General features: G+C 39.2%; 1 protein-coding gene across 3 annotated transcripts in view; it reads left to right on the top strand.

Moving 5' to 3' along the window:
* Positions 1 to 12484, top strand: part of Sestd1 (SEC14 and spectrin domain containing 1) — a 98658-nt gene that overhangs the window by 64895 nt on the left and 21279 nt on the right. For all 3 annotated transcript variants that reach the window (XM_036183775.1, XM_036183776.1, XM_036183774.1), the window contains 2 exons: positions 97 to 308; positions 6830 to 6952. In XM_036183775.1, the coding sequence (XP_036039668.1) occupies positions 97 to 308; positions 6830 to 6952 (335 nt within the window). The remainder of the gene's footprint in view (positions 1 to 96; positions 309 to 6829; positions 6953 to 12484) is intronic.

Here is a 12484-nt window from a genome sequence, read left to right as displayed (position 1 = left end):
ATAGGCTTTAAAATCAGGGACTGTAATATAGAATATCGACATATAGGGATTGTATTTTTTGTGGGCATTAATTACAAGTATCTTTCGTTTGTAAAGGGCATGAGTTGTTATCTGAATTACAGCAGCGTCGGTTTAACGGCTCTGATGGAGGGGTCTCGTGGTCTCCTATGGATGATGAGCTGCTCGCACAGCCACAGGTTATGAAGTTGTTAGATTCACTCCGGGAGCAGTACACGCGCTACCAGGAAGTCTGCAGGCAGCGCAGTAAGCGCACACAGTTAGAGGAGATCCAGCAGAAGGTGATGCAGGTGGGTGTCAGGCCGGGGTGCCTCATCCTTGGGCATTCCAAGTGTCTTTTCCCTGATAATGTCTGCCATGTGACTGACTACACAGAGAACTTGACAGATTTCAAACTGGACCCATATCTTCATAGGGAGTGTCTATATTAAAGTGACATTATTTTTACAATGGTGGAATCGATCATTTAACTCACTAACAGAATGAACTTCAAAAACGCTAGTTTGAAACTTAAATGGTCTCTATATTCATTTAATTCATAATACTTGAACATGGTTGTTTGATTCATTCTTAATTTCTAAAACTTACTAGACTGTTTACTATCACTGTGAAGTATTCTGTCTTAGCAAAGTAATACAATGATGTGGGTGATTCAAATATTAAACTTATCCTTTTATGATATTAATAAAATTTTAAATGTACTTAATTATTAATTTTAGTTCTTTAGGAATATGGCTGAAAATACCAAAAACAAATGCTAGACATTTCTGTTCTTTAGATTATGGTGGATTTTTATCTACTAACAATTAAGAAAGTTAATCTTTAAATAATTTTACTTAAAGATACAAGCTGGGGGAGCTGGGGGAGCTGGCTCAGCAGTAAGAATGGAGCTCTCCTGCAGAGGACTTGCATTTAGGTACCAGTCCCCACTTCAGGGGGCTCACAGATCCTTGTAACTCCAGGTCCAGGAAATCTGATGCTATGTGCTCTTCTGTCCTCCACTGGTACCTGTGCTTACATTCCTGTTCATATCTGTGCACAGACACACATGTACATGTAATTAAAAATAAAACAAATCTCTAAAAATAAGTAAATAAGTGTAAGTACAAGCAGCTTGGAATGCTGCAGTGTTTTCTCCTTAAGTTTATCAACAAAAAGAAATCTTTTATAACTTATATAAAATCTAGCACCATGCCTGACACATAAGAAGCACTTAATATTTACCTTGAGAACCAATGAATCTAGATTTCAAAACAACACTGCATCACAAGTAAAGAGCCCGAGTACTTTAGGCATTTGCAGAGGGGTCATTTCTGTGGCTGCTATAGTCTGAGAGGGCCTAGTGGGGGGAAGTGGCAGTTGACTTTGTTCTCTCAGAATGTGGATGGTTTCACCACACAGAGGAAAGGTTTGTAGGAGACTTGGCATTTCGTTGTGGTTAGAGAATAGCATGATAAGGAAGGGGAGTTTGGGGTTTTGGGGTGCACTAGATTCTACAAAGCATCTTCTCATTAATTGAACCATGTAGAGTACCACTTTTAGAAGGTTAGCGTTTGGAAAGAACCCAACACACTAATGGTAGTGTGTATTTACTAAACTAGACCTTACACAAGAGAGCCCAGCCTGCATTATGGTCCAGGACAGCAGCATTATACAGAATAAACTCATAAGTGGTTTCATAACCCATGAGTAATAGGTTGGATACTTACTGGAATGTGTGGCCCAAGGTAATTCTTTACTCAGTGTGGCACAGAGAAGCCAAAATGTTGGATGGCCTGCCAGAAACCATTAATGGACTTTCTCTGTAAAGGCTAACTATTTAAGCTTTATGGATCACATAGTGTTGTAATTACAGCTACATAGTCTTCCTTTGTTGTATAAGGAATGTATAAGTGTAGTATTTGTGTATGAATGTACATGGCTTATTTCCAGTAAAACTTTATTTTCAAAACAAGTGATGGGCCAAATTTGACCTTTAGGCTCCAGCTTGCTGACCTCTGACTAAATCAGTAAGATGTCCCAGGAAGCAGGATGTGAAAGAACAGTGTTGCATTCCAGGCAGAAAATTGAGGATTTTACTTACTTTAATCCCATGTAAACCAAAGATGTCAGAGCATATGTTTAATTATGACTATTTCTATGTACTCATTAGTAAGTTAAAGCAGTCTGCATTAAGCCCAAGTAAGCTTTAGCCTTTATGTTGGAATTATCTTTGACAACCACAGAGATGAATGGCACAGTGGTTGGGACAACACTCAGATTCTGAACCTAGGTGGTCTGGATCTGACCTTTTCTAATTCTGAGCTGGTTGGCCTTGGAAGACTGTTCTATGCCCTAGTTTCTTCCTGCACAAATAGAACAGTTATGGCACTAAAGACAGTAGCACACCTATTTACATGAAGATTTAAAGTGATGATTTTAACCAGTTCTGGCTTTTGGGTTTATACATAGATATAAGATTCATCACCTTATATGCTTTGCTAAATAGATAAGATAAAACAATAAGATTAAAAAAGTAAATGTATTGACAAATTTTTAAAATGCCCAATTAAGAGATTAGAGAACGGTGGTGGTAGTGGTGGTAGTGGTGGTGGTGGTGGTGATGATTGTAGTGATAGTGATGATGTTTATAATGATGGTGATGATGATGATGATTTATAATGATGGTGATAAGGATGTGTATGATGGTATTTATAATGACTGTGATGATAGTTCACAGATCATTGTTAAAACCAGATAAATTTTATTGAGGCTCGGCTTCTTTCTTTTAAAGTCCAGGTCTCACTTTGTAGCTTAGACAGGACTTGAACTCATGATTCTCCTGCCTCAAGCCTCAGCTGGGATTTTAGGCATGTGTGGCCATCCCCAGCTGTTTTCTTTATGAAGTTTGTAAATATGCTGCTGCACCAATGCTCAGCATGCAGCGTTGCCGAAGACCACAACTTAAAGAAAGATCTAGTTCCCTTGCCAAAACAATTGTTTAAATGTAACTACAGTAACATGTGAATGATAGGTTCAGTGCGTGGCATACACCATAGTGTCTTACAGATTTGGGGGAAATCAGTTTATATAAAGCTAATCAGAAAACTGCACGTCTGTTTAAGTCAGTGAAAACAGAATTGTCCACATGACTGTGCTGTCACATCTCTGAGAATATGACACATGAGCAATCAGTAGTGCTGATAAACTGTAGCGAAATAGTCATGTGATAATTTTCAGTAACTGATAAGGTGTGTGCTAAGTAGTTGTGTGAACATTTTCAGTCACTGTTTAGCTCAGCAGTGTCAGACTTCATGAGGAATGCAAATATTCTCTGTGCTGCTTCTGTGAAGTTAAAAATTCGATTTCACACACTCCTGGGTGGCGATAGCGCCACTTTCCTGAAGAGAGCTGCGGTCTTCCCATTACCCATTGCAGCAGTATTTCTGCCGCCAGTGCTGCAGACGTTATGTTTGGAGCATTCCCTGCACTTTTCTTCCACTCTAGAGAGACGCCATAGGTGCAAAGTAGGAACACTGTCAGTCGCCTAAGTGCGCAGCCAGAGGCTATGTTCTGGTCCCGTGTCCCTCTGAAGTCAGGTGCTTGGCATGCCCTCCTGCTGGGTTGACCTTGTGTGTGTCCTGGTATTCCCTCAGGCACTCCAGCTATGAAAAAATGGTGGATTGCCATAGACATTTTTGGCTTGTGCAAATATTTGTCCTCATAGGTTTTAAGGACAAATCTCCAAGGTTAAACTTTGCATTTAAATGTATTAATAACTGTGTAAAGGGTCATGTTATTATAGATTGTGCACAGAACTGTTTTTGGAGTACGTTACCATTCATATTTGACTGAGTAAAATGTAAATGAAAATTTTATAACACCGTTTGGCAAGCCACCATCTTTGATGCATTTAAATGGACTTGTTTACTGAGCATTGACCTCAACTTGAATAATTTTATTAGAAATTGCCATACAGTTACTGCATGTACACTATGATGTTGCATACTGAAGAAAATCAGTTTCTGAGTATGTTAAAGCTGTGTGTGTTGTTGGTCATGTAACTGGGTTTCTGTGTCAATGAGATGTCTCTCCTTTATATGAGTTTCATATTTAGGGTTATGGCGTCTCCACAGTTCTGCATTCTTAATTGCTTTTGTGTGCTGTACTAATACAGCAGATGGACTAATGATGAAGAACAAAGGTTTGCTTTTTATAGATATACAGGCAAGGAATTCCAGGGTCAAGAGGTGTGAGTCTGGTTGGGACCTTCATGCTGTGTAGAAGGCAAAAGGGCAAGAGTTTGAAGGAGAAGGGGGACATCACAGGGGCACTCGAGGTCAAGTTAGTCAGCAAGCCAAGAGGCTAACGGCACCCAGTGTGAGTGAATTCTGCCTCTGCTCCCACTCGTTCAAAGACTGTGTTCTTCACTTTAAATATGGCACCCAGGACTACTGTGGGATGTGCCAGTCACTATGTAAGACTAGCTGTGGTGCATTGGGTTTGTAACTCTCCGCCTCTTTGCTTTCCTACCTGCCCTGCAGTCTAGCTCCTCTGTCCTCTCTGGCTAGCTCTATGGTTTGTCTCTCATCTATATTTTCATGAGGTTTATAGGTTTCTTAAGAAAGTGCCTGTCCTAACTGTTGTATCTACCACTAAAATATGGAATAGTAATGATTGTCTTATGTACACTGACTGGCATATTCTAAAAGTAGCCCTGCACACTCTCTTCAAGGTAGGAAACAAAATCTTTCTAGTAGGAACAGAGCTGGAATTCAGACTCACACCTGCTCATGTCTCCTTTGTGAAAAAGATACTGGCTATTGAAGTGAAGCAGGTCCTCAAACCCTGCTCATGCAGAGACAGCTTGGGTGAAAGATTGAAGAAGAAACAGTGAGGTTGTTGAGGAACAGACTTTTATTCTGAAGAACACCTGCCAACAGGGTTCACAGTGAACTTGACAACAGAGTTCAACCAAAAGAAAGCTCAATGGTTATTCCGGTGACTCAGCAGCAATACTGTTTTATTGTTGAGCTTTGCATCCTAGTATTGAACTTTAAAGTAGAAGTTAATATAGTAAGGCAGTAGAATATAAGATAAAACCACAAAGAGAAATCATAGAAGATTCCATACCTGTAGTAAACAGACATTTCCAATGTATTCAGTCTCACTAATAGTGAATGGAGAGCTTTCTTTTCTGATTGGCAGGAATTTTTCCACAATAGTTTGTATATCTTGCAGATAACTGTGTTATTGGAAAACACAGTTAAAATTGATGGTTAGGTGTTTCAGATAGAAGCAAGTATTTTACAGGATTGTTTTATAATATATACCATTAGCCATTAGCATTTTATCATTGAATAAGAAAATTTCAGTAGATGTTTTTCCAAGCAAATAAAAGAAAATTAGAAAAAAATACTATATATGACTGCTGTGTAATTTTCATCATATAATCACTTAGCATTGACTGTAAATGTCTTCAAATGATCACCAACCCATGTAACAACAGGATGTTGAACACAGATATAACAGTTATGTGAAGTGGTACATCTTTGGGTTAGTGGGTTGCTGGATGGGTTGATTGATTGGACAGTTGGAGAAAGGCAGGCACAGAGGTGGCTTAAAACTGAGGTTTGTAAACTCTTCTAAAATTATAGTAGTTGCCACATGGAAAATTACTACAGCATTATATTTTAGTGCTAAATGAAAACCACAGGTTAGAAATCACTTGGATCTTGGATCTTAAAGAGTTGGCTATAGCAAATACATCTAGAATGATACAGGAAAACTGCTTTCAAAATTAACAGAATGAAATGCATGTGATTTTCCTTGTGTTGTATGTTTATATAATTATAAAAAATAATACATAAACATTGAAAACTGAGTGTGTGTCAACCCTGTGTTAGCAGAATTGCACTGTGGGAGACAAGGCACTCTTCACTGTTGTGAGGCCATCCCAGCAAGTGATGGAGGCATCTGCTCTCACTTCAAGAGAACTGTCCTAAGTTTAGATGTAAGCATCACTGTCCATCTAGTCTCACTTCCCCTGTTCTAACTTAGCGACAGGTAAAGCTTGATGGCACTCTTCCTGCTTAGCTTCTTTAGAATTCCTTAACAATATCAGTGTCAGAAGAGTTAGCAAAACCTCCTGAGTGAGTTCCTTGCTCTGTTCCCCAGAGCACCTGACAAAGATTGGAATATAACCAGTGTTACTTGGTAATGTCCTTCTACTAAAACACCCAGGGTCTGATCTAAATTGTTAATATCCGATGGAAGCTACAACTTTGGGTATCATCGAGTTCAGTGTTTCAAGATGGACCTGACCCTGTGGGACATGGACACTAGAATGACTCTCCTACCTACCCCATATGGTTGTTAGTTCCTTACGCCTGCTGCTGGGACTCCACAGATGAGCACAGGGTCCTGTCATCCTGCCAAACTGTAGATCCTCCAATATTCCTTTGCACGGAGTTCGTGGAACTTCTCCCAAGAAGTCTGAACGTTTAGTTTATCCTGTGGAGACACCTAGAGAGTATTCATGTAGTCTGATTCTGCAGTTAGTTACTACAGCGAGAAAGTAGTATTTTAACTTTATCACTTAACTCTGTTTTCAGGGCTTTGGCAAAAACATTCCACTGAGTCAGGACATGGGTCTTTTGGTCCTAGTTTTCAGTAGTACTTTGTTACTTCTGAAACATTTACTACCAGTGAGACACAAGAGAATGTGAATAATTTCGGGTATACACTCTTGAGGAATTTAGGGGAGGAAAACTAATGGAGTGAAAGTTTGCAGAGCATGTGGCCATTTTATCATCTCACCTTTCGTTTGTAGGTTGTGAACTGGCTGGAAGGGCCTGGATCTGAACAGCTGAGAGCGCAGTGGGGCATTGGTGACTCCATCAGGGCTTCCCAGGCCCTGCAACAAAAGCATGAGGAGATCGAGAGCCAGCACAGTGTGAGTGGCCTTCCCCCTGCAGGTCACAGAGTGGCCTTCTGTGGGTCACTAGCACTTGGGTGGGGTGGAGTGCTCTGCAGCGGCTGCTCCACATGCTGCTAGAGGACACAGAGTGCTTATGTTGAGTGCTTAGAGGTCTGAACGTACATGTTGAGACTTCACATATAATCAGTGATAGTTTGGTCTTAATTCCCATACAGTTCCATGATTTTGTTCTAGAAGCACAGTTTGGATGACGTTTAGTGTCAGGGAACAGGTGATCTGAAAACACAGGAAGATGGAAACTTCTGGCTTTGGTTATTGTTTCAGCAAGTATTAATCATAGAGAGTAGCAGGTTTCATTGTGACATCTTTACACGTATATAGCAAATATTCTGATCATATTCACCTCCCTTTAGAGCCCTCAATTGTCCCCATCCTACTTACGCCATTCCCTTCCTTTTCCCGGTGACACTCCTATTGTGTAGTCTTTGGAGTGAGAGGCCTTCCCTGCTCTCCTGGGAACATACAATACAATTGAACTCTGAGAGCCACACTACACCCGCTGTGTTAAACTCAACCATGGAGCTGAGGATGTGCCATACAGAACATCTGTCCATTCTCTGTTGACTTAAAGGTTTACTCTTGTAATTAGGAAGGTGACAATCAGGAAACCAGATATGCATTGGGCAATCTTTTTTTTTTGTTTTGTTTTGATTTTTTGAGATAGGGTTTCTCTGTGTAGCTTTGCATCTTTGCTGGAACTCGCTTTGGAGACCAGGCTGGCCTCAAACTCACAGAGATCCACCTGCCTGTGCCTCCCGAGTGCTGGGATTAAAGGCATGCACCACCACTGCCTGGCTACATTGGGCAATCAATTAATCCCTAAACTGGTTGTAGATAATGATGGCTCAAAAGAATTTAAAATGTAAAACTTTGTAGGTGGAGGAGTCTAGTATTCCTTAGCTTCTGCTGTGGGGTAGTGAGCCTGGCCTCAATAAGAAAGTCATACCTGGCTTGTGAGCTATGACTTTCTTGAATAAAATACTAAATATTAGAACCTTAAGCATCATAAGATAGCACATTATCAGCCTCAGCTGTGTTACTCATGCTGATTTTTAAGTGGACTGAATACAAAATTGGAAAAATTAACGTTGATTCTGTTAATTCCCATCTCCTTAGAATATCTTCAAAAACTGGCCAGTAGTAATAATGTTGAACTCATGCTCATAAAAACTTAAAAATGAAATCCTATAATTGAAAATGTGTGTGTTTTAATGCATTGCACAGTTCTCAACATGGATCTCTCTTTTATGGTTAAACAAAGTTGTAGTGGATAATTTATATTTAACATATAAGCCCTGTTCCTGTGGTTATAATCTTTTTAATTCTCTTGGTCCTTTTTAAATGATGTAATGCTATTGAGTTGGTTTGGGGTTTTCTTTTATTTTGTGGTAGGGATTTGTTTTGATAGAATTGTGTGGATTATTCTGGAGTACAGTATTATAGTGTAAGTGGATTCTAAAATGTGTTCCTTTATTCTTTAGTTCTTGAAAATAATGCTTGTCATAGAGCATTCTAGACTTCATCTGAGTGGACTTACTATGTAAGACTTTTAGTGAGGGTTTGTGACATGACAAGCTTGAAGACAAGTATTTGTGTTTTGTCATTTTAAAAAGAAACCAAGACAAACACCTGTAGGTAGAAAATGGATATACACATACCATATAGAAGTTCACATTGGATTCAAAAGTACATTGTATGTTGAGTACAGTAAGGATAAATGTGCAGATTATACACATAGACATGCTTATATAACATTGTCTTTACAAGGTCATTAAGTTACTTTAAAGAAGCAAGTGTGCTTATGGGATCTGTGTGCTTCGGGGTACTTTTGCATATTGAAATGTATGTGGAACTTTTAAATTGGAAAGGCCACCACCTCCGTGAGTATCTAAATGTAGATTCTTCAGACGCCACCACATTGTTTTCTAGATGCAGACTCTTTTGACGGACTATGCATGCTTTACCAGCCTCCCAGTGGATGTCTGAGTGCCTTTCTATTTCTTCCTTAGAGATATCACTCAATTTAATGACAAATGTAAGAGACAACATGTTCTTGTTCATGTCTTAATTCCTATGCTGTTAGTGCTTGTGGCCTTATGTAGGTAAATTGACATCTTCATTCATGGTCTTCAAGAAAAGAAACACTCATGGGCCATTATAGATTCATTTATTTAAGTCGTGTGGTATTTGGGATTCATTGTAAAACTGATAGGTGTGGAAAGAATGGGTGGGAGTCTGGATGAAATGGAGTCAGTCGCAGTTGATAACTGCTAAAGCTTGGTAGACATAGAGTTTCATCATTTTGTTCTGTTAAACTTTCATTTGATTTAAAAGTCTCCCTTGTAGGGTTTAGGAGGATTGCACTGTTTTAGCCAATAGGTGGCGCTGCATTGTTGACTTGTGAATAAGTTGGTTGATAATAAATGTGCTAGCTTATGATATTTAAGGTTCTAATATTTAGTATTTTATTCAAGACTTTCTTAACTGGCTGTAGTATATAACACATACCTGTAATCCCAAGCAGAGGGTAGAGAATTCCCACAGTTTGAGGCCAATCTGGTCAACATAGCCAGTTATAGACCATCCAGGGCCACATACTCTGTGCCAAAACCAACCAACCAACCAACCCAAAACCCAACAACAGAATTAAAACTTTATTTGTTCTTTGTAAATAAGATCCAACCATTGGAAGAATTTATTGGCATTTTTCAGGTCTTGTGGCAAAATTCTAGTATTGATAGGCTAACAAAGATAGAATTTGGAAAATTTTAATATACCATTTGCATTAAATTACTATGCTAAGCATTAAATTTCAAATTTTACATAAAAGCATAGTGGAGAATTAAAACTAAAAACGTGAATGTGTTTGGCTTTTAGGATTACTGTAAAGAAGAATGAGACTCCTACCAACATGTAGTTCTTTGCAAGGGATTACGGGTTAGAAATTCATTCAGCTTTTTGATACAATAGGAAAAATAGTAAGAAGCCGGGTAATAGTTATAGAATTGATAACAAATTTTAAAATACTTTAATAGAAGTTGGGTGTGGTATTGAATACTTGTAGTCTCAGATCTTTAAGACAGGGGAGTTACAAGTTGGAAGCCAGTCCTTGTCTCAAAAACCACAAAAAACGAATTTTAGTTCAGTGAAAGTCTTTTATATTTTGGTGGAGGCTAGTGTAATAGAAAACATAAGGTAAGATGTGGAATATAGTCTCTAAAGTCTTTGTGGCATTCTGTCCATGTCCTGGCCACAGAGGCCACATGTTCCTGCTGTGTACCATCTAATAGGAATCAGCAACACAGGTTTGCTTTAAGGAGTCAAGACACAATTCATCTCGATGTAAACTGTGTGGGAGTCACCTTGATAGCCTGACTTGGCAGTGTTTCATCTGCATTAGGATGCTGTTCCCTGGTAAAGCTAGCTAGCATAGATGCTCATCATCCCAGCTGTGTGCCTCTACCACACACACACACTGGTGACTGGGGCTTGACTGTCTTAATATAAAGAAGACAGTCAAGCTCATTGGCTGTTTAAGTCTTAATTCAGGCCCCAAATTTTGTGCTTTTTTATTTTGCTATACTTAATCATTTTCCATACAACAGAGTGCAAGCTTGATAGACTAGATTGATTCAAAGGCAGTCTGCTTGCCTGAGCTCACATATACCCCACATCCCCCTCTTTTCTAGGAAGAAACACTTGGATTAATTTTTAAGTATATATTATAGGTGAGCCAGGTCCTCCCTGACCCTCATCCTAGATAGACTGATTTGTCTTTAGGACAACCTTAGTTATGTAAATGAGTAAAATCCACATCTCCAATCAATCTATTGATTTCTTGAGGCATACCAGTTCTTGTGTTATATTTGCATCCCTGGCGAAGTTGCAGAACCTGTATGTATATTATGAATTCATAAAGGAAAAAGAAAACACCCACACAATAGTGATTCTTCATCATAGTGGGCGTAACTTAAAGGGTGCTTTTAAAAATGTACACCCTGGAGCCCACCAAAGAGTTTAGACACTTGATGTGCACCAAACCAACATGAGAAATTGTATTCTTGACTTCTAACCCTTCAGCTTACTGCCTTGCTTAGAATCATTGCAACTTCTTTTTCAGGAACTGGACACTTTTCTTCAGAATACTAACTAAATTTCCGAGTGCTACAAATAAGACAGTGAAATCACTCCCTATTTAAGAACATGACAGCAATTTTCTCTATGATATTTTTTCACATTAAGATAGCCATTCTTGGGCTAGTGAGAAGGTGCCTGCTGTCAAGCTTGATGACCTGAGTTTTGTCCTCTGTACCCACATGGTGGGAAGACAAAACCTACTCCAGAAAGTTGCCCACACACACATGCTGCACAGTAGTGCCCACACATTCCCCCACATGCACACGACACACATACAGTGGAAATAAGATTTTGATAGCTATACTTTATCAGTCATTGTAATAACTTCATATTTTAAAAAAGAGTTTAAAGAACTAGTTGTTTCTAAGATAACTAATAAAATAGTAAGGCAGTTTTTATCACCACCATTAATGGGACAGTAACTTGACCTCTGTACATTTCTGCCAGTTTAGACACATAGGTCTTGGTTATAAGGCTTTCATATGTATTACTACTGTGTTCTTCTTAGTCATGTTAACCAAAAATTATCTCCAGACATTGTCCAAATCATCCCATTACCTACTTAATTTAATGTCAAGTCTGCAATGGCTATTACATTTTGTATATTTATTCAATGTGTATTAATTGAGCACATTGTTCTGAAGTCTTGACTTATAGCAAAGTCTTACCATACAGAATTTACATTCAAGTCAGGAGAGATGGGGAGTGGAGAGCAATAGAGGTGTGGTGTTGAGGAAAAAGGTCTCTCTGAGGAGATGACATTTAGTACCCAAACCTTGAAATTCAGTGAAGGTGTAGTCCAAGCAAAGGACAGGGATGGAAAACTCGAAGTGGGAAGAATCTGCAGAAGCATGGGAGAGAAAATGAGTATTGAGAACTATAAAGGGAGATCCTCTGTGTGTGTACACCCGCCCATAAGCACATGTGTGATTTAACTTAAAACATTAAAATGTAGGCATCCTAAAATGTGCTTTTAAATATAGTTCATCTTACTTGGATGCTGATGAAAGTAATCCAGTTGAAAAAGCATTAATGGGCGGTAGAGACCACGTGACAGCAGAAACAAAGCTGTGTCAGCAGCAGTGGACTGGCTACCATGAGTAGCCGGTGGCCGCAGGGTGAGGCAAAGTGTAGGGCCCCAGAAGAGGGCAGATGTTTTCAGGTAGGAAGATGAGAGGCTTCCTGTTTCTCCCTAGTGAAGTAAGAAGTAAGATCTTAGGAGCTCTCTGTCCTTTCTCGTTCTTGCTTATAGTCAGTAAATGAGAGGGCAGTGTAGGTACAGGTTGTGAAATCTGAAGAGATACCATGAAAGGGAGAAGTGAGGGTCTGAGAAAGAAGTGGGAAAGCCAG

This window comes from Onychomys torridus, chromosome 4, assembly GCF_903995425.1.
Source record: "Onychomys torridus chromosome 4, mOncTor1.1, whole genome shotgun sequence".
In the NCBI taxonomy this organism is placed as follows: domain Eukaryota; kingdom Metazoa; phylum Chordata; class Mammalia; order Rodentia; family Cricetidae; genus Onychomys; species Onychomys torridus.
Note: the sequence above shows the minus strand (reverse complement) of the source record. Positions and strands in the feature narration are given on the sequence as shown.